Source organism: Natator depressus, chromosome 22 (genome assembly GCF_965152275.1).
Source record: "Natator depressus isolate rNatDep1 chromosome 22, rNatDep2.hap1, whole genome shotgun sequence".
NCBI classification, from domain to species: domain Eukaryota; kingdom Metazoa; phylum Chordata; order Testudines; family Cheloniidae; genus Natator; species Natator depressus.
In genome coordinates this window covers 12859372-12879599 of record NC_134255.1, presented here as the reverse complement: position 1 = coordinate 12879599, position 20228 = coordinate 12859372, and the positions used below count along the sequence as shown (strand labels likewise).

Genomic DNA, 20228 nt, shown 5'->3' with positions numbered 1-20228 from the left:
TTCGAGAAATCATTATTTGTCTAACTCATGCTCCAGTCCTAGTTTTTGCTGACCCAAGCAAACCATTTATCCTGCATACTGATGCCAGTTTGGAGGGTCTGGGAGCAGTCCTGTACCAGGAAGTGGAAGGCAAACGTAAACCTGTAGCTTTTGCCAGCCGAGGATTGTCTGATAGTGAAACTCGCTATCCCACCCACAAGCTGGAATTTTTGGCCCTGAAATGGGCCGTCACTGAGAAATTTCGAGACTACTTGTATGCTGCTCAGTTCCAGGTGTGGACAGACAACAATCCACTGACTTATGTGTTAACAAGTGCTAAGCTGGATGCTACAGGGCAGAGATGGGTGGCCGCCTTGGCTAGCTATGAGTTCAGCATTCAGTACCGATCAGGGAGAAGCAATGTAGATGCAGATGCATTGTCCAGGCGTCCGCAGGCTCCAGAAGTTGCTGTGATACCCACAGATGGAGTGAGAGCTATTTGCAGTGTGAGTCGCCGAGAGCCAGAGGGCCGTGAGAGCCTTCAAGGATGTGTTGCAGAAGCTTTGGGCCTGCCCCCTGAATGCATGCCTTCTGCTTCAGTGAACTATATTGCATTGGACCAATCTCCTTTGCCCATGCTCAATGCGGCTGACTGGCAAGAAGCCCAGCGGCAAGATATTGACATTCGTGATACACTACTTGCCAAAAGGGAGGGGCGAAGCCCAGCTGCGGTTGTCCCACCTAACCCAGAGGGTAAACTACTATTGAGAGAATGGACCAAACTACAACTGATTCAGGGAGTGCTACACCGAATGACCACCGACTCTTTACAAAAACAACGAGCACAACTAGTGCTGCCAAAAAAGTACAGAGCCCTGGCCATGAGGGCCCTGCATGATGACTTTGGGCATTTAGGGATGGAGAGGACCCTGGAACTTATTCGTAGTAGGTTCTATTGGCCCCGAATGGCTGAAGATGTTCGCAGGAAATGTGAGACTTGCGCTCGATGTGTTCAAAGGAAAACTCTGCCCACGAGGGCTGCCTATCTCAAGAACATCACCAGCAACAAACCTTTGGAATTGGTATGCATTGATTTCTTGTCTGTAGAGGTAGACAAGAGGAATGTTGGGAACATTCTAGTAGTGACTGACCATTTTACACGGTATGCACAGGCATATCCCACACGTGATCAGAGGGCCACCACCGTCGCTCGAGTATTGTGGGACAAATATTTCTCAGTCTATGGATTCCCGGCTCGGATACACTCTGATCAGGGGCGGGATTTTGAGAGTCACCTTCTGAAGGAGGTGCTGAAGATAGCAGGAATTAAAAAGTCTAGGACAACGCCTTATCACCCCCAAGGTGATCCTCAGCCAGAGAGGTTCAACCGAACCCTATTAGATATGTTGGGAACTTTGCGACCAGAGCAGAAGGCAACCTGGAGCCAGCATGTCGCATTTCTGGTGCATGCCTACAATGCCACAAAGAACGATGCTACGGGAGTCACCCCATATCTGTTGATGTTTGGGCGAGAACCAAGATTACCCATAGACTTGTGCTTTGGTGTATCAGAGGATGGAGATAGCTATGAAACTCACCAGCAATATGTATCCCAACTAAGAGAAAAGCTGCGGGATGCTTATCGCTTAGCTACCGCTGCAGCTCGGAAAAACGCAGACCGCAACAAACATCGATATGATGCTAGAGTGCGTTCGCAGGAGCTCCAGCCGGGGGACAGAGTCCTGCTGCGAAATTTGGGTATTGCTGGCAAACACAAGATAGCTGACAGATGGAAGGCAATACCTTACCTGGTGATGGAAAAGCTGGGAGATCTGCCAGTCTACAAGATCAAACCTGAAGACGGTCCAGGGCAAATAAAGACGGTGCATAGAAACCTTTTGCTCCCTGTGGGGGAATTGGTAAGCATCCCTTATGAGACGGGCCACGACAGGGCAGCCGGGCAGAACAGAGGGGCTAGACCAAAGCCGCCATCCAACACAGACAGCGGGCCCCGTGCAGCTAACTTACCCCTATTCTGCACATCTGAGAGTGAGTCTGAGGAGGAAGACACAACCCTGGTGTATCCTGGGATGGAGACAAGATTTCAGTCTCGATCAGCTGAACCAAACGAGAGTTTTCCCTCTTCCGCCCTAAACCCCATGGCGGAATTATTTAGGCCCATTGCTGACACCCCTGTGCCGCTGATGAGACCCCCGTGTGATGACACACACAGGTTATTGGCCAGTGGAGACACACAGGTAGAGGATGTCCTGGGCACCTTGGACCCTCCCGCGTTAGAACTAGGAGTGCAGGGGCCTACGCCAGTAGCCAAGGGACCCTCAAAGGAAGCCTCTCCATCCGTCAATCAAGAGGATGTTCCCCCTACCTCGGCAACAGAGAGTCTCAATAGACGAGACAGGGTGATAAGACCAGTAAAACGGTTGACTTATGATGCACCTGGGGTGACTAGTGAGGAGCCAATACATTTAGCACACAGGATTGTGGAAGCCAAAGTGGGCTTCCTGAGGCCCTTTGGAGGAAACCAATGAGTTGGTATAAAGGGAGTATGATTTGTCGGGACGCCAAATTCTCGGCTGGGGGGAGGATGTAAGCAGAGTCAGGATGGGCTCCACCCTGACATCTGGTGGTGAGGTGTGGCAAGTAGTGGAAAAGAACTTCAGGGGCTGATCTCAATTTGCATAGGCACACCCACCCCGCCTAGAATGAGGCCATAACTGCCCAAATGGTCACTTTGGCTGTTGTGGGATCCCCAGTGTCTTTGTTATTGGGGCGGGAAGAGTAAATTGTTATTACCCTGATTATGGGAACTGTGCTTGGAACTGTACTTGGCCTTTTGTTATGATGGAGGGACTCACCATCAACTGAGTAGCACTCGCTAGGCAAGGGACATGGGTTCCAAAACTCTGTGAAGGGAGAGAGACTTGAGACAGGTATTAGTACCTGGTGGTGTGGGCCCCTTTGTGAGGGCCTGAAGCACCAATTGCACCTCTGTCTCTCTCCACTGTGGAATGTCAGAGCTAATGTTGGGTCTATTAAGAGTCTTGCTACAGGTACTGTGCTGCATTCACTTTGGCCTTATGGTGCACCAGCACTAAGGCCCCCACTACTATGAGCTGAAATCACTGAGAGCTGAAATCACTGAGCACTGTGTCAAGTAGTGGGGAGCCGGAAGATCTAGAGTGCAGTGGTGCTGTTCGTGAGACGGCGAGCTGTGCAGAGCGGAGCCGTTCACGAGACGGCTAGCTGAGCAGAGCTGTTCGTGGGACAGCGGTGTGTTCGCGAGACGCCGAGCTGAGCAGAGCTGTTCGTGGGACGGCGAGCTGTGCAGAGTGGAGCCGTTCGTGAGACAGCGGTGTGATCGTGAGACGGCGAGCTGAGCCGAGCTGTTCGTGAGACGGCGAGCTGTGCAGAGGGAGCCGGTCGTGGTGGAGCGGAGCCGTTCGTGAGACAGCGGTGTGTTCGTGAGACGGCGAGCTGAGCCGAGCTGTTCGTGAGACAGCGAGCTGTGCCGAGCGGAGCCGGTCGTGGTGGAGCGGAGCCGTTCGTGAGACGGCAAGCTGAGCAGAGCTGTTCGTGAGACGGCGAGCTGTGCAGAGTGGAGCCGGTCGTGGTGGAGCGGAGCTGTTCGTGAGACAGCGTAGCAGAGCAGAGCCCTGTGGGGCAGTCAGCTTCAGGACACGTAAGGTACCCCTTACCTCTTTCCCCCACACACAGGCACATTTTAGCCAGACTGGGGAGTAACACTCTGCAGATGAACTTTTGAACTCTGGGGCTGGACTTTTTGGATTTTGGGTGATTTGAGGATTGCTGGACTCAAGAGACATTTGGGTTCTGGGACTCAAGAACCCGAGGGAAAGGATGTGGCCCAATTTTCTGGGGTGGGTCTTTGCTCATGGTTTGGTTAATGAACACTAGTTGTGGTGTTTTCCCAATTTAATGCTGATGTCGTTTACCTCATGTTATTAAAGATTCTCTACTACACCGAGACTCCGTGCTTGCGAGAGGGGAAGTATTGCCTCTTCGAGGCGCCCAGGGGGTGTGTAAGATTTTCCCAGGTCACTGGGTGGGGGCTCGAGCCAGTTTTGTATTTGCTTTGATGAGAGGGAACCCCTGTGTACTGAACCCGGCCCTTGCTGCTATCAACTTGGCCTGGCAGAAGGGTTACATATGCACGTTGGCAGGCGTAACATGGCAGCATCTAACACAACAGAACAGCATCTCAGTAATCCATGATGTGCTCCCTCACCTGCTTGCCTTGATGCAGGTATCTCCTGCACTGGTCAGGACAAAGTCCTTTGAGAGCATCAGACTCCATGTGAAATTGGGGAAGGGGGGATGGCAGTGGATTTTGCTGATGAGTTTTGTGCATCTTAAATATCAATTCTGCCTATATCTCTCTGCCTAGGTTCTTATTACTCATTACTGAGCCAGCAGGGACAGAACTCACAGGATCAAGCTATTCAAGAATGGGCCTAACCGACTGACTAGATTTCTCCCTTTGCCCTAGGAGGTTATTGAAATGTCCCCATCTTATTTCCATGTGTTTGTGACCTTTTCCTCTTCCTTTTTCCTCATCTTTTTCTTAATTGTTGGAGGAAAGGTGGTCTTGTGGTGGAGATGCAGGACTGGAATGGAGGAGACCTGCGTTCAGGTCTTGGCTTGGTCGATCACTTCCTGTATTACCATGGACAAGTCACTTTCCTGTGCCTCAGTTTCTCATCTGTAAAATGTGGACAATGATGCTTCCCTGACTCCAAGTGAAGGTTGGGAGATGAAAGACTGTCTGTTTTGAAAGGGTTCCATTACTGCAGTGATGAGGGCCAGAGATATAGATAGATCATTGTGGAAAGACTTAGGCTAAAGAAGGACATCTTGCATTCTGCTCCAAAGGCTGGAAAGTCTGTTATCATTCTTTCCTCTTCTAGAAGGGTGTTCTATAGCATCGGGTCAGTTCATTAGAAGCAGCCATGGAGTTGCCCTTTAAACTCAGAGCATCATCCACAACTTCATCTGAGGCCTTTCTGGGTCATTCTTTGTTCTCATTATGTGATAAAATCCATTTTTTCTTTCGAGGTTTGCAGAAAGAGAACAATAGGAAACAAATACAGCCATAGAAACATTCAAACAAAAGCTACCTTACAAACCCACATTCAAGTCATCACAGAGTCCACCAGATTTGTCAATGACCAAAGCCTTCCAGGTAATGAGTCCTACTCAGCGATCGCTCGGAGAAATAATGCATTTTGGAAGCAAGCAATCAGTATATGCTGAATAGAAATCTATTTCACAAGCATTTTATCTACTGTTAAGGACACAAAAGCTGGGGAAAGGAGATAACTATCCCTATTAATATTGATTAGACCATTATATATCGGAAAAAGTGATTATAGTCTGAGGGGCTTGCATCTTCCCAATGTAGAGAATCCTGCTCTGAAATCATTAAATCAGCAAGTGATAGGTCGCAGTTCACAAATTGTAATTTACGACAAAGCTAGCAGCTTTGGCCAAAAAAAAAAAACAAAAAAAACCCAACCCAACCAAAAAACCACCCACAACCCAGTTTTGGCAAATAATCCTCAAGCACTAGGCTGCTAGTTTTCCTTCCACTTTTCTGCATCATTTCTGATTTGTTGGGGTGTCTTGTTCCTCACAGTAGAGAAAACACTTGGTTGCAGTGATATAGAAAGGGGCTTCTTTATATGCTAGACACTAAGATCCTTTCATGTTCTTCAGCTCCCAGACAGTGTGCTCACCACACAGGGTCTCCCTAAATCTTGGTCTGGATTTAGTAGTCATGGAAGGAACTGTGGGTGAAAGGCACGACCCTCCTGAGAACTTCTGCCCTGTGTTTGCTCTAAGGGTAGGTCTATACTGCAAAAAGACATGATGCTAGCATGGGCAGCAATAGTAACATAGATGTGGAGATATGGGCTAGCAACCGCTGTGGAGCCTGGTTTCAGAGTAGCAGCCATGTTAGTCTGTATTTGCAAAAAGAATGGCAGGTACGTTCTATCAGGATGTACCAGGCCCGATAACAGGATGTGCAGTACCTGGGACATTCAGCAGCATGTCACAGAAGTTCCTCTGCAGGCAGGATATCCCTGCTGTGATAGTAGCATTCTACTTAATTATGCACCACACCTGGAACACAGAGAGGCATACTAGGCATGCACTGCTTCATGCACAATGTCCCTTGTCCAATAGCATTTTTCAATCTGGATATACCTTACCTGCAATATTCAGGTTCTTTATGCCTGGCATGATCATTCCACTTGGATGCACACCATACCTGGAGCGCACAGCAGCATGTACCTGGTATGATATTTAGCAGTTTATAAGGTATGATCACAATGCCTTGCCTGGAATATTCAGCAGCTCATCAAGTGCATTCTACCAGTATCCACCCAGCATGCTAGCATTGAACTTGGACACACCAAGGACATTCTGAGGCATGTCAGTTGTGCTTTACTTACTGTAAATGCTCTGTACATGATGATGATGATGATTTGTGTTTCCGTTGCACCTAGGAGACCTAGGTGTGGACCAGGACTGCAGTGTCTTAGGTGCTGTACAAACACAAGAAAAAAATGTCCCTGCCCCACTGATGCATTATGTATCCGATAAACAGTTATTTTTTGACAAGCATGTACTTAAATGCCATCTTAAATCAAAAGCAGCAAGCATAGTTACTTCCCAGTTGAGGATTTAAGAACCATTATCGTTTATCACCATTTTTTCTCCCTCTCTCTAATGTATTGCCTTGACAAATATTATCAATAATCTTTTCCATTCCAGGAGTGAGTGCTTCACCAATCTCCCGCTCATCTGCTGCAGCAGAGATTGAACAATTTCTTGTGCTCCCAGGACATGACAGGAGATGTCCATGGGCAGGGCAGTGGGCTGAACAATTCATGCCAATTGGCTTGCTGATGGGTTTACCTTTTAATCCTTGCCCTTGCTTGCTGTGGATTGCTCTCTCACCCCCTTCGTAAATTACATCTGATATTAAACTGTGGATGAGGGAGAGGCAGGGGCTCTGCAGTCTCAGCCAGCAGGAGAAGATAGGTCCAGTAATCACTGTTATCAACTGATAATCGATAAAAGAAAATGAAATTATTAGGGGGATAACTGAGTGAATCTGAACAGCTATTAAAGGTGCCAGCCTAGACTGAAATCCTTTGTTTCACTCTGGAACAGGTTTAGCATGGAAAGAAGAGCCCAGATTTCTCCCCACAGATAGCCAGAGCCCTCCCTTTGAGGGACACCCTTGAGTGAGATCATTTGTAATGTCCTGTTGTTCTCAGGTTTCTCCACCAAAGCTTCTGACGTGGGCAGCCATTGTGGTGGAGGTTAATAAGATATGATCTCTTGCCCCCTAGGAAATGAAATGAGAATGCCCATTTGTTTTATACAGGCCACCAAACAACATCTGGTCACCGGTGGTCTGGCTCTTAGAGTCTCAGGCAGCATGGTGATGAGTGCTCTATAAATGCCTGGGGCAAATAGCTTAAACAGACTGGCTTCAAACCGGCAACCTAGAGCTGGAAGGCTCTCATAAGGCATTACTGATGTCCTAACTCCCAGGGCATTCAGCCCTCTGGGAATTCAATCATACCCAACTCTAATCCAGTTATAGGATGACCAGGCACCCGTGCGTTACAAAGCTGTTGCTTTTTCTTTTTTCAAAGGAATACCTTTCATCTGGATTACCATCCGGCCTCACTAACTGCTTCCACGTCACCTCCCCCCCCCCCCCCCCCCGACTCTCTGGGTATATTTCACATGATCTGAAAGTGAAGTTAACTTTTAAAAGCTGTGCTATTTTCAGGCACCTCCCAAGGTGCTATTAGGCCGCAGAGGGAGCTCAATGAAAGGGAAGCTAGCATTGACATGTTCTGTTCTGGAAGGTAAACTATTAGCTGAGCCCTCTTAATCTCCCCTATACATGGAACACACTTTGACTGATTGCTTCCTCAGAGGAAACTTAACTTCTTCTAAAGGAGGTGAGAGGATTTGATCTATATTGGGATTCTCAGGGCATCCAGGAGTTGTCAGAAAAATGAGCAGATAATCCGACAACAATCACCGGGGAGAAGGGTAAACAAAGAACCTTCTATCTCCCTTTTCGAAACAAGGTTCTCCCCACGTTGGATAGATAGGGTGAGATGGAATCATTAACAGTGAAGAGGATGCTTCCCTGCTTATTTTGCTTTTGAAGGGGGTGTGCATGGGAACAAGTTAACAAAATGCTGGATTCACGCATGAGCAGACTGGGAGGGTGGAAATATTGCTGGCTCTTGTGGCCCCAGAGGCTAGCCGATATCTGGGATCACGCCAGGTTGTTTGCATTAGGATGAGAAATTGGTGATATGAGTCACGTGTATTCTTGATGTAATTTTTGTTTATTCAAAAAAAAAAATCTACACAATGTCCTGTTTCCCTGAAAACAGTAGACAGCAGTTTCCTTGGTCAGAATTCCCCATGTCTGCCAGTCCAGTGAGCTCTGTGCCCAAAGGAGCTCTGTCTCTTTGCTTCCTCTCAGGGGCTTGCTCACAGCTCCTACTCTGGGCTTTCTGCCCCCCAGTACGCAATGGCTGCAATCCTGCCTCCTAGTCTCTGTATTTGCAACCAGGGAAACCCCTCAGAACTCATGGCCTAGCTCTGAGGTTCCATTAGACCTATTGTCTTGGGCAGTCATTGCCAGTTGCCTTTACTACATAAGGGGTCTTGATTGCTCCTTCTGTTGAGCTGGAAAGAGTGCTTGGCAGCCCCATTGGCTTTAATGTGGTCCGTGATTGACTTTGGATCCAAGAACACACCCTGATGGCAGCCATCTAGTCATACTCCAGTGCATCCGTAGTCCTGGGGGTTCATTGGAAAGCAGAGAGATTGAGGAGGAAGGAGAGCACAGGGAAGTAGTCACTGGGTTTTAGGATAACTCTGACAGCTATAGGAGATGCTTCTAAAGTGGGGGTACTGTGAGGGGCTCAAGACTATGGATAATGAAAAGGGGACAGGGCAGGAATGCAGGGGGGAAAGGTGGTACTTGGTATTTATCTAGAACCTGAGGGTTTGAAAGCTCTTTATGGGCAGCAGTCTCAAGGCATCCCTATGAGGTAGAGAAGTGTTATCTATTTTAGGAACATAGCAGTTGTTGCATCCAGTACCTTGTCTCCAACCAGCTGCTTCAGAGGAAGGAGCAAGAAACCCTGCAATAATAGGGAGTTATGGAATCACCTGTCCCCAGGGAAAGGGTTTTGTACCTTCATCCGTCACCTTAGCACATGTGTGCCTTCACCAGAGTCTTCCTGAACCCATTTTACAGAGGAGACTCCAACAAAGTGCGTGATTCATTCAAAGTCATGCTCTGCAATCAGTGTCAGAGCCAAGACAGAACCCAGGAGTCCTGGATCTCTGTCACCTCCAATAGCCATTAGAGATCACTCAGGCCAATTATTTTTCATACAATAGAGCCTCAAGGTTAGGCTCCTAAATCCATACTTAGGCAATGAAATATGTGGCTAGATTTTCAAAATCACTAAGTACTAAAACCAGTTAAAATTTGCTGAATTTTTCAATGTTTGATTATTGGTGGCTTCTTACATTATTTTACTTTTTTAATCATCCGGTTGAAAATTTTCTGACAATCAAAGACTTTAGACCAAATTCTGATACTTCAATATTTTGGTTTGAAATTTTGAAGAAAAAAAGAAGTCCTGTGACATTTCCCCCCTAGTTTTGTTTTTTGGTTTGGGTTTTTTTTCCCCACGCACAAGATCTCTGGAGCATAAAGATAATGGGCCCTTCTGTTTGCTCAGCCCTTCTGAAAACCCAGCCATTTAATTAGAAGTCAGACTTTAAGCTTTGGGATTCTGCAGTCTTGCTCTCAGTCCCTGGGAGGCAGATTCCAACAGCCTTCCTTGGGCTGAGTAGCACTGTGCTCCCTGACAAATCCCATGCACTTCCAAGCGACTCTTTGGGGCAGAATGAGCAAGAAGATCAGTACCTAGCCCTAGGATGATAAGGTTGATGATGATGGAAAGGTCTGGGCACATTGCACTCGGTGGAGGAAGATCAAGACTCCTTCAGGGAGAGTAGAATTTCAAGGCGGCTAGACTGTAATTTGAGGCTTGCTATCCCCATGGATCTTTTAGCTGCATCCTAAGTATCTCCCTTCCCTTGAATGCGCCTCTACTTCGTCTAATTATTATTTATGGAGAGGACACTAAGATAAAAAGGCAACACCTCATACAGAGCCAGCATGAGCACTATATGCTGCAGTGCTGTCTCTAAAAATGGCTGGAGATTTATTCTGACTTCAGGTTTAAAATTACCCTGTAAAACTCTCACCTTATCCTCCCTGCCATCAGTGCCTGTCTGGATCGTCTCTGAAATGTCATTCAGAGGGGTCCGAGAGAGAAATCTATGGCTAAATCCTAATCAGTGCTGGAAGGAGAGATCCAAAGGAAACAGCTCTAGTTCTCTTGGCCCAGAATCCTTGAAAAGGCAAGAGATCATAGGTTTGTGCGAGGAAAGATTGCTGTTAGAGCCAGGGCATACACAGCAGCCATAGCTGGAATGCTGCTGATTATGTGCAAACATGTAATCAGCCCTGAATTTTGAGTAGGCTTGCGGTGCACTTAACAAGAGTTTGACTTATTATTTTTTATTCCTGGTAATGCTTTATGGTGGAGTGTATTGATTCCATTTGCTGGAGTATCCCTTCCTTAAATATTTTTTACATAATGTGTATTATACAAGTTTATAATAGCTTGTGCAATCCTTGTCTTTCAGTGGTACCAATAAAGCAATTTGGATTAAATTAAATTGAACTCAGTGAAACATGGAGGATAGGGCTAGAGAAGAGATGAGGGAAATTGTGTATGTGCGCATGTGTGTACCCAGAGAAAACAAAAGAAGTAGAGAAGGGACTGTGATGAAGGGGGAGAAAGAAGGATATATCAAAAGAGGGGTGGGGGAAAAAGAGGGGCGGGGGAAAAAGAGGGGCAGATGGAAAGCAAAGAGGAGGAAAGAAAATCCAAAGTGAGTGGAGAGAACACGGATTCATATATCTATCCAGAATAAAGAATACTGGAATCAGTGATTAGTATTTGACAAACAGATACAGCAGCAAGGCCAGAGATGAACACTTAAGTGCTGATCATGCTCCCATTGAATGCAATGGGATTTTCTATTGAATTCCAGGGTATCAGGCTAAGTCTCATAGAGTGGCATTTGCAAAAGCACATATGTGACTTAAGAGCACAAGAGCACCTCATATTATTTAAAAGTGTCAGATTCTCTCACACTTAACTCATGTTAACTTGTACTTTTACTCTATGAGTCCCATGGGACTGTGGCCCAGATCCAAGCCGGTTGAAACTGATCGGAATCTTTTCATTGACGTCAATGGTCTTTGGATCAAGCCCTAATTACTCAGTCGGATACTACCTGACATGGGGCATGAGCAGGCCAGAGTGAATGATAGGCTGGGAAAATTCAGGCTCGTTGTATTCATTTGCTTTCATTGTCTCTTCCTTGTATTATTTTTGGTTGTGATCTTATTGCAGGTTTGATCTTGTTCTCCTCTTTATTTGACAGGGATTCAATTATCCTCACTGATACAATCATCATTTACTTGGTTATGGGCTTGTCAGGCATATTTGATTAGGAAAATTAACTACACATTTCCCCTTGCTTTGGTTCTTTTGCATTTGCAAGTTTGTTTTATTGTGGATTTAATTTTAAGACAGTAAAATAAAGCAAAGGGAAGAGCAGAAAATGATAATAGCAATAGGATGAGCTACGTGGGAGACTCCTTACCTCAGAGGATCTGCTCAGCCATGGTTTTACAATTTGTATTGCAGTAGCATCCTAAGTCCCCAGTGAGGACTGAGGCCACATCACACTATGCTGGGCAATGCACAAACATAGAGGACGACACAGTGGCTATCCAGAGAGTTTAGGGTGGGATTTCTAAAGCCAACAGCCTAGGCCTAATTCTGCTCTCATTGAAGTCAATGCTAGTACTCCCTGAAAAATCAAGTGCCTTTCCTGTAGCGCCCCTTGCTGGCTGAGCATGGCTCTGCCTCAGTTTCCCCTTCTCTCAGGGCCCTGGAAGGACACCACAGAGGTTCTACTTTATTAGGTCCGAATAAACTTAAACTCTGTGGTTCCCAGACTTAAAATAAAGTCTCCCTGGGATGCAGTCTCTCATCGGTTTGAGGTTTGCACAGCCCTCCTTCCTGGGGCCTATACTTCTGCATTTTCAGCAGCTCCTCCAGCATCTGCCTTCAGGAACCCACCCAGCAGATCTCTATAGAGTCCTTTCCCTTACCTCCCTGGGCAGAGCAAGATCTACAGGTACCAGCCTTTACCCTGCAGTTCTTTCTCCAGGTGTCTTCCCTTAAGTCCAACTGGGCAGCTGGTAATCAATCACAGGTGGTCTGCACCCCCTGGCCTCTTACAGGGGACAGTCACCTTGCCCACTGAGTTCAATGGGAGCTAAGGCAGCTTTTGAAAATGTCACCCTCACAGTCTAATATGGACCATTCGCTAAATTCAGATCTGGACTTGAACTTCTTACAAGGTCATGGGGCAGTTTGCCCCTGAGGCAAACCTATGTCATTGTTGGTAAGGTGCTTTGGGATTAAGACTACCCACAGAAATGCAATTGATGGAACTACACCTTGGTCCCCATGCAGCTTGCAGCCAGTGGGACGTACGCATGTGCTGCCCTGCTTTGCTGCCTTGGGGCCCCAAAGAGGAAGAAGTGTCTGCACTGTAAGCACCACTGAGTTGAGATGCTGGAGCGTGGGCTAGGAGGGTTAACTGAGCTTCCCTCTCCTGCTGTAGTGCACTGAGGCTCATCCGGGTCCACATAAACCACAGGTCATCAGTTTGCCCTGGAGTCGTGTCTGTTACCTTGGTTAATGCAACGGCACTCCAGCCCCTGTGGCTCCACAGATCTTTTAGCTCCCTTCACTGGGTCTGCGGTTTCCCCTCAAGTTCTATCCCATAGAGGCACTGGGTGAGAAAAGGCTGGAAGCAGATGCACAGAGCCTGGGGCTGCCATGTTTTCTCCCAATTTACCTCCAGGAGGGCAGGCAATGCTACCAATGGCTCATCCTGATATTTAAAAGCAGGCGGCCCTTCAGCTTCTTGGTTTTCACTGGGCCTCTGACTTTTCAGAGTGTGTGTGAGAGAGGCTGCCTTTAACCAGCTAGTGCCATTCTAGAGATCTGAGGCAGCCATGAAACGTAGACCTGGGGCTGGACTTTGAAACATCCAACACTTCAAAGTAGAAGGATATGGGGGGGTTCATATTTGGAATCTTGGACTGGGTCAGCCTCTCCTCCTAGCAGGATAGGGTGGGGGAACTTAGCAGACCAGACACTGCCAAGACAACACCAGTCCCTAACCTCCTGAAACGCGGAGAGAGAGAATGTTTCCCATGAGCAGCCCCAGCTTCCATCCCACAGCGTGCTGGGGATGGTGGCATGAGCAGCACAGAACTCATAGGAGCTGGAAACAGTTCCCTGAAGCGCTGCCCTCGACGGGGTCCATTTGCTCCTGAATGATGCCGGGGAGGCTCTCTTCCAGAAGCTTGTTGCATCCTTGATGAGAGTAAAAAACCTGAAAAGAAACAAACACTGGAATCTGAGCTAGGGCCCTGGCTCCAACATTGCTTGACATTTCCATATGCCTTGTAATTAAATTGTAAGTAAAAGCAAGGAGTTGACTGCTTTGCTAATAGCAGAGAAAGGAGGCAATCGTAACTTCCATCTGTCTACAAATACAGTTTATGGTGGAAATACATTAGCAACCTGGAGCTGCATGCCAGGCTCAATTAGACTAAACAGGATCAAAGGGCACTCTGGGCAATAAATATCCTGGCAGAATAGAGCCAGAGTCTTCCTATTTATTGCTAGAGGAGATAATAATCATTAGCAAGTTGGAGTGAAATCCAGTGCCACAGAGGAAAGGACTGAACTGCGGAGAGCATGCTTTGTGGGGAACGGGATCTGTCCCCTCTGCCCAGAATTATGTCCAAGGGTGTAGTTGGCATCAAGGTTATCTTTAATTATGTTGGGGGTAGGGGCAAGGACTGCAGCTCACGTATCGATCTCTGATTGTAATGGGGAAGGGAATTGGGGAACTGTTTAAAATTTACGCTGAGTAACTGAAAGTTAATACCGGGCTCTGGCTAAGGTAAAGAAGCACCTCTCCTTTAATGAGGCACAGGGGGAAATGAGACTGGCTCTCACTTGCATTGTTACTCGTAGAGAATTGCCTTGCACGTGTGCACACATGGGTGCGCACACAATATAATTTATTAACTCATTCCCAGATTACACAACAATCAGAAGTAAAGTATGACATATTTGTGACACATGGGCTACAAAAAAACACATACACTCCTGATTGTGTCTCCTTGACATGGAATTGTAAGAACACAAAACTAAATCATCTTCACCTTACAATAGAAGAAAGAAGTGACACTATTTTAGTGCCAAGGCCCACTTACCCTCAAATTTCGTCTTGCTCTCTAAAAAATGGTGTCATTTGGCTGATAGGTGAATATTGTTTTATTAACAAGAGCCATGTTCAATATCTGAACATGGATTCAGTGGTCCAATTATTCAATCTACATTTTTTTTTTTACAATCATTAATAAGGAGAATCCAAATTCACATTTTATAGTACTGATTTTTCTATTGTTTTTCTTTCCCACGGCCAAGATTTTCAGAAGACCTCAGGCCCATTTAAGACAACTACTGTAATTAAGTAGACTGATTTTCTTCAACTTTCATTGTTCTCAATATAAGGGGGGGATTGTCAGAAGCACCTATGGACCATTTTTAAAGCTATGTAGGTGCCTAACCATCTGTGGCAGTGCAAAAAAGGCTAATATTATTCTGGGGTGTATTAACAGAAGCATTATATAAGACATGGGAGGTAATTGTCCTGCTCTACTTGGCACTGGTGAGGCCTCAGCTGGAGTATTTTTCTCCTTTTCTTTTCCTATTTCCTTCCTTCTCCCTTTTAACCCGAAATGTTTGAAAAGACAAACAAGCCAACTAAAACCCCATCAAGCTGGGCTAATTCTTCCCCAGCTTCATTTGCTGGTATGCTGCATTCACATCCCCTACCCTTTGTCTGTTTGTGTCTTTAGCTCATAAGCTCTCTGGGGCAGAGATTGGTTCTTTTCCACGTTTGTACAGTGCCTAGCACAATGGGGCTCCAATCCTGGTTGAAGCTTTTGGGGTACTGCCAGCATATACATACTGGTGCCTACAAAATTTGACAACAGATCGCTGGTGTGCAGATATCACTATCTATATGTCAGCCGGTATTGTCGCATTGTTTCCTGTACTCATTGTGTCTGTACCCCTCTATTTTCTCTTGTCTTATACACGGATTGTAAGTTCTTTGGGGACAGGGGTCATCTTTTTGTTTTCTCTTTGCACAGTGCCTGACACAACAGGCTCCTGGTCCATGCTGGGGACTCTTAGGCACTATGGTAGTACAAATAAAAATAATAATTAATAGTAGCTCAATGAAAATATTTAAAAGATATGGAGATACATATATTCTGTGGATTGTAAATAGCCTTTGAGGTGGTTGTTTTGTATTTGTTTATTTTTAAAACAAAATGTATTTAAATGAAATGTTTTTCCTGTAAACAATAGATTGTTTGGTGTCTCAGTAGAATTGATTTTCTAATTAGATCCTTATATTTTGACTTGTCAGAAAATCTTTATGGTCCCTGTGCACATCCCTTATATACTGAAGTCCCCATGCTTTTAGGGAAGGTGGGTTTATTCATTAAGGTGTTAATTGTGCGTCCTGATATGGGGCAGCACATAGCTGCATTGACCCAGGAGCGTATTGAGATACAACTTGTTTCTCACAAGCTCCCACATGCTCTAGGAAGGATGTACACTAATCCTATATGTGGCACAGCATAAGTTCCCTGAAACACTGATGACATAGCTGCGCTGGCTGGTCAATTGGTGCAGAGACAGAGCCAAGTCTCCGCCTCCTACCTGCCCTTTACCATCTGCTTCTGCTCCCATGCACAGGAAGTAGTGGCTCTACAGAGACTGCTCTTCTGCCCCTGCAATGGTGCCCAGCATAGGGAAGTAAGGAGGTTCCTTGTACCCTTGTAGCAACCTGCCTGGAAGTTAGAGGGAGGACCACAGATTGCAGGAGGAAAGAGTTTGGAGGAAACACTAAGAAGTCAGTCTGTGTGCACATGGCTAGAATGCCAGCTGTACTGGCAACATCTCTGTAAATAGCTCTCTTAATAAAGAGCCAGTTTAGTTTTACAAGCATGGAGTCCTTTGATGTTATTACCCTGTCCACAGTGGATAAAACAACCCTTGCTTTCCTGTGCAGGATGGGCACAGTCTGGTCCTAAACTAAATAACAGCGAACACACGTTATTTTATTTTACATCTCTCTTTTATGTCTCTGTATTTGTAAGCTGTCTTTCATAAGGGGGTGGGCAGGTACATGTTCAGTAGGATGCACAAGTAAATTTCTCTGATGAAACGTATTAACATACCATTGTTCTATTTGAGTCCAGGTGGAATTGGTAAAATCATCTACATGGGCTGGCCACAAATATAATTTTATAATAGGCCATTGGACTGGGACCCAGGAGACCTGGGTTCTATTTCCAGTTCTGCCATTGGTCTGTGGTGTGACTTTGGACACATTACTTCTCTCTGTGCCTCTCTCTCCCCTTTCACCCTCTGTCTCTCTTGTCCATTTAGACTGTCAGCTCTCTGTAATGTGCAATGTTTCTCGCATGTTTGTACAGTGCCTAGTCTAGCACAATTTCATTAGGTCATCTAGGCACTCCTGTGATAAGAACAACAGCAAAAATAATAATAATTAATAATAAACATGGAAAATCAAGTCCTCATTTGTTCTTCTCTAAACAGAAGGTTTTGAAGGTAAGCCAGGCTTCCTATTTCTCATAAGAAGTGAGTGATGGTAAATTTACTGTAATAAAGAGCACTGGCTTAAATCTGTATAAGAACATTTACACTTGATTTAAGAGGTGAGGAAAATCGATTCATATTTATTCGGGCAGTTCTGTCCATAAGTCTGAAGGGAAGATTTGCCCACCTATCTAGATCTTCTGCTCTCACCTATGGTATTATTGGTTCAATATTCAATTATTGGAGGGTTGGTGGGTTTGTTTGTTTGTTTTTGTTTTTTGAGATAGGAAAGTAATTTAATTCTAATATATTTTATCCAAAAATCTGGATATGGAGTTGTGAAACCATTCTGTATTCTGTTGCTCCTCAAAATGGAAGCTGATGGTTTGATTACATTCATTTGATAGGTCATATTTGAGCTAAGTTGTTTTATTAATACTGGCGATTGACTGGGGTGGATTTCAGAGAAACAAAAGTAGATAATGATTATCTATCTATCTGCCATTGCTGTACCATCTGAGCCACTTCCTCATTTGGATGTCATTGATAGCGTCTTCCTAAGTGAACAGAAGCAGTGAGTGGGCATCCTTGCTAGAAGTCAGATGAAAGCCTGTTAAATGATTGCACTTGTGTGACCGCAAAAAGAATATGAACAAAATAATCCAAGGCCACATTTTCTGATGGGGTCACATGTAAATAAATACTCAACTCAGTCACATGCCTTGCCTGCTTCTGATCAAATAATCATAGATTTAGCTTGATTTTCTTTAGAATGATGAATAACCTTAAGGAATCTACAAACATTATCGGCAACTTTTCTACCTTTTACAAAGCCCATTGGCATTGAGATAATGATAGGAAATAAGATTTCTAAACTATGAGCAAGAACTTTCTATAGAATTTTTGAATTATTGTAGTTAATTAAATGAGGCAATAAGAAGCATGGAGCTGTTTTTAACCTCATGTAGGACTAGATTATATATACTAACACTGGACACGGCGTGGCCTAGTGGGTGGAACAATGGACTGGGACTCAGACAGTCTGGGTTCTACCCCTGACTCTAACCTTGGCCTGCTGCAGGACCTTGGACAAGTCACTTTACGGCTCTGTGCCTCAGTTTCCCCAGATGTAAAAAGGGAATAATGGTACTTGCCTCCTTTGTAAAGAGTTGTGGCCTCTATGGATGAAAAGCACTATATAAGAAGGGGGTGGTAACATTATTATTTTATTTAACATTTAGATTGCAGTAGCATCTAAAGACCACAAGCAAGCTGGGCACCATTGTGCTAGGTACCGCACAAAAATATAATAAATGACAGTCCCTGCCTGTGATGGGGTGTCCACCCCACACCGGACTGGAAGGGTTGAGGTGGCCAGGCAGGTCTATTAACTCCAGAGGCTGCACCTGGAGGAAGAGCCAGGGAGCAGGGAGCTGATTGCAAGCAGGTTCTGCTATGCAGGAACAGGTGGGGCCTATAAAGCCAGGTATCTGGTAACAGACAGGGGCTGCTAGGAAAGAGCAGTCATTCCCTGGGAAGAGGGTTTGGAGCTAGTACTCCCAGAGAAAGCGGGGGAGAAACAGGAGTTGTAGGAAGAAGTAGTGAGGGCTGAGAGAAGAAAGCAAGGAACTGCTGGGTTGAGGATCCCTGGAGAGGAATATGGAGTAGAGGAGGGCCAGGTTTCCCTATCAGCCCCTGAAGCAGTGAATGGGAAGACTGCTTAGGGCTGTTGAAGAAAAGACTTTGATGTCCTGTCTCCCCCACAACTTTTTGCAGGAGGAAATGCTGAGTCATCTGGCTGGAGGGCTGAGTCATGGAAAGGATGCTGCAGTCCATGGGATGAGAGGAGCTGCAGACCGGAGAGAGGGACTGTGTGACCATGGGAAGGCTGGTGACCTTGAGAGCTAATCCCCAGAGTGACCAGAAGGAGGTACCAGAGAAGTGGTGAGTGTTGCTGCACCAAAGAACACGTAATGTACAATGTTTCAGAGAGGTCGCCGTGTTAGTCTGTATCAGCAAAAAATATTGAGGCATACTTGTGGCACCTCAGAGACTAACAAATTTATTTGAGCATAAGCTTTCGTGGGCTAAAACCCACTTCACTGGATGCACCCAATGGAAAATACAGTAGGAAGATTGTGTGTGTATATCTATCTTCCTACTGTATTTTCCATTGCATGCATCCAATGAAGTGGGTTTTAGCCCACGAAAGCTTATGCTCAAATAAATTTGTTAGTCTCTGAGGTGCCACAAGTACTCCTCATGTTTTGTTTTGTTTTTTACAATGTAAAATTATTATGATTCTGACTTCACATACAGTTTTAGGAAGCAATTTTTTATCATGTGGACGAGGTTCTCTGGTTCTCTAGAGCCACTTAGTACCACTCAGGCAGAGCAAAGTGGCCACATTCTAGCTGGAGGTCACGAGTGGAAAATTCCCCTTGCACCGGGGAACTCTTCGCTGGTTTATAGTCAGCAGAGATGACGTAGCTGACTTCTTCACAAGCTAGCCTAGGGTGTATGTCGGGGGAGAGAGGGTTTGTGCCAGGAACAGGGCTGGGGGCAGAGAAGGAGTGTTGCAGAGCCTACTTCAGTTCTGTATGCCTGCTCAATTTTAATCCAGCCATCTTTTTGCTTGCATTTTTAGTGCTGCAGAAATCTCTCAATGGAGGAAGGGCATAGGTTGCTTTTTACCTCAGTACCTCATATAAGCCCAATCATTCTTAGATATTTCCTTTTGCCCCAGCCTATGACCTCTAGATTGTCAGGCACTAGCTTTATTTCTGCTGGTGTGTTGGTAACGACCTGTCCTTTCATCGCTGAGGAAGTTTCTGGTACCTCTGCTATCCTAATGCTCGTCATTCCCAATTGATTGTCTGTTTTAGCTTTCAGCCTGGTAATTTCTGAGTGTGAAATAACTGTGAACTGAGCAGTGATCTCCGCTATAGAAGTCCAGGCCCTCAGGGCTCCTCAGCTGTCTCTAACTCTTAGTGGGGAAGCTCTTTTCTTGAGCTTCATGTTTATTGCTGGGGGATTTCCTGCATGGCACAGCTGGGTTTTGCCTCACACACTGGCAATGTGTCTCGTTGCTACTGGCCAAAGGGCCCATAGTACTTTGTAATGGGAGGGTCGGCCTTGTGATTGAAGCATGGGATTCATAGCCACAGAACACTTTAGCAAATTACTTAATTTCCCTGTGCCTCAGTTTACCATTCTTCACATTAGAAGGAAATATACCCTACTTGATCCCACCTGCTGTCTTTGTGGCCTAATAGT

General features: G+C 45.7%; 1 protein-coding gene across 2 annotated transcripts; it reads left to right on the top strand.

Annotated features, from left to right (window-relative positions):
* The first annotated feature begins 284 nt into the window (after window positions 1-284).
* On the top strand, window positions 285-18842 carry LOC141975951 (protein NYNRIN-like). Of its 2 annotated transcripts, none has more exons than XM_074936653.1 (2): window positions 285-3679; window positions 18729-18842. In XM_074936653.1, the coding sequence occupies exon 1, from the start codon at window positions 564-566 to the stop codon at window positions 2526-2528; it is 1965 nt and encodes a 654-aa protein (XP_074792754.1). In that variant the 5' UTR covers window positions 285-563; the 3' UTR covers window positions 2529-3679; window positions 18729-18842. The 2 variants fall into 2 exon arrangements, with proteins under 2 accessions (XP_074792754.1, XP_074792753.1); XM_074936652.1 differs by having other exon boundaries at window positions 285-3684; window positions 18729-18761.
* The last annotated feature ends 1386 nt before the right edge of the window (window positions 18843-20228 follow it).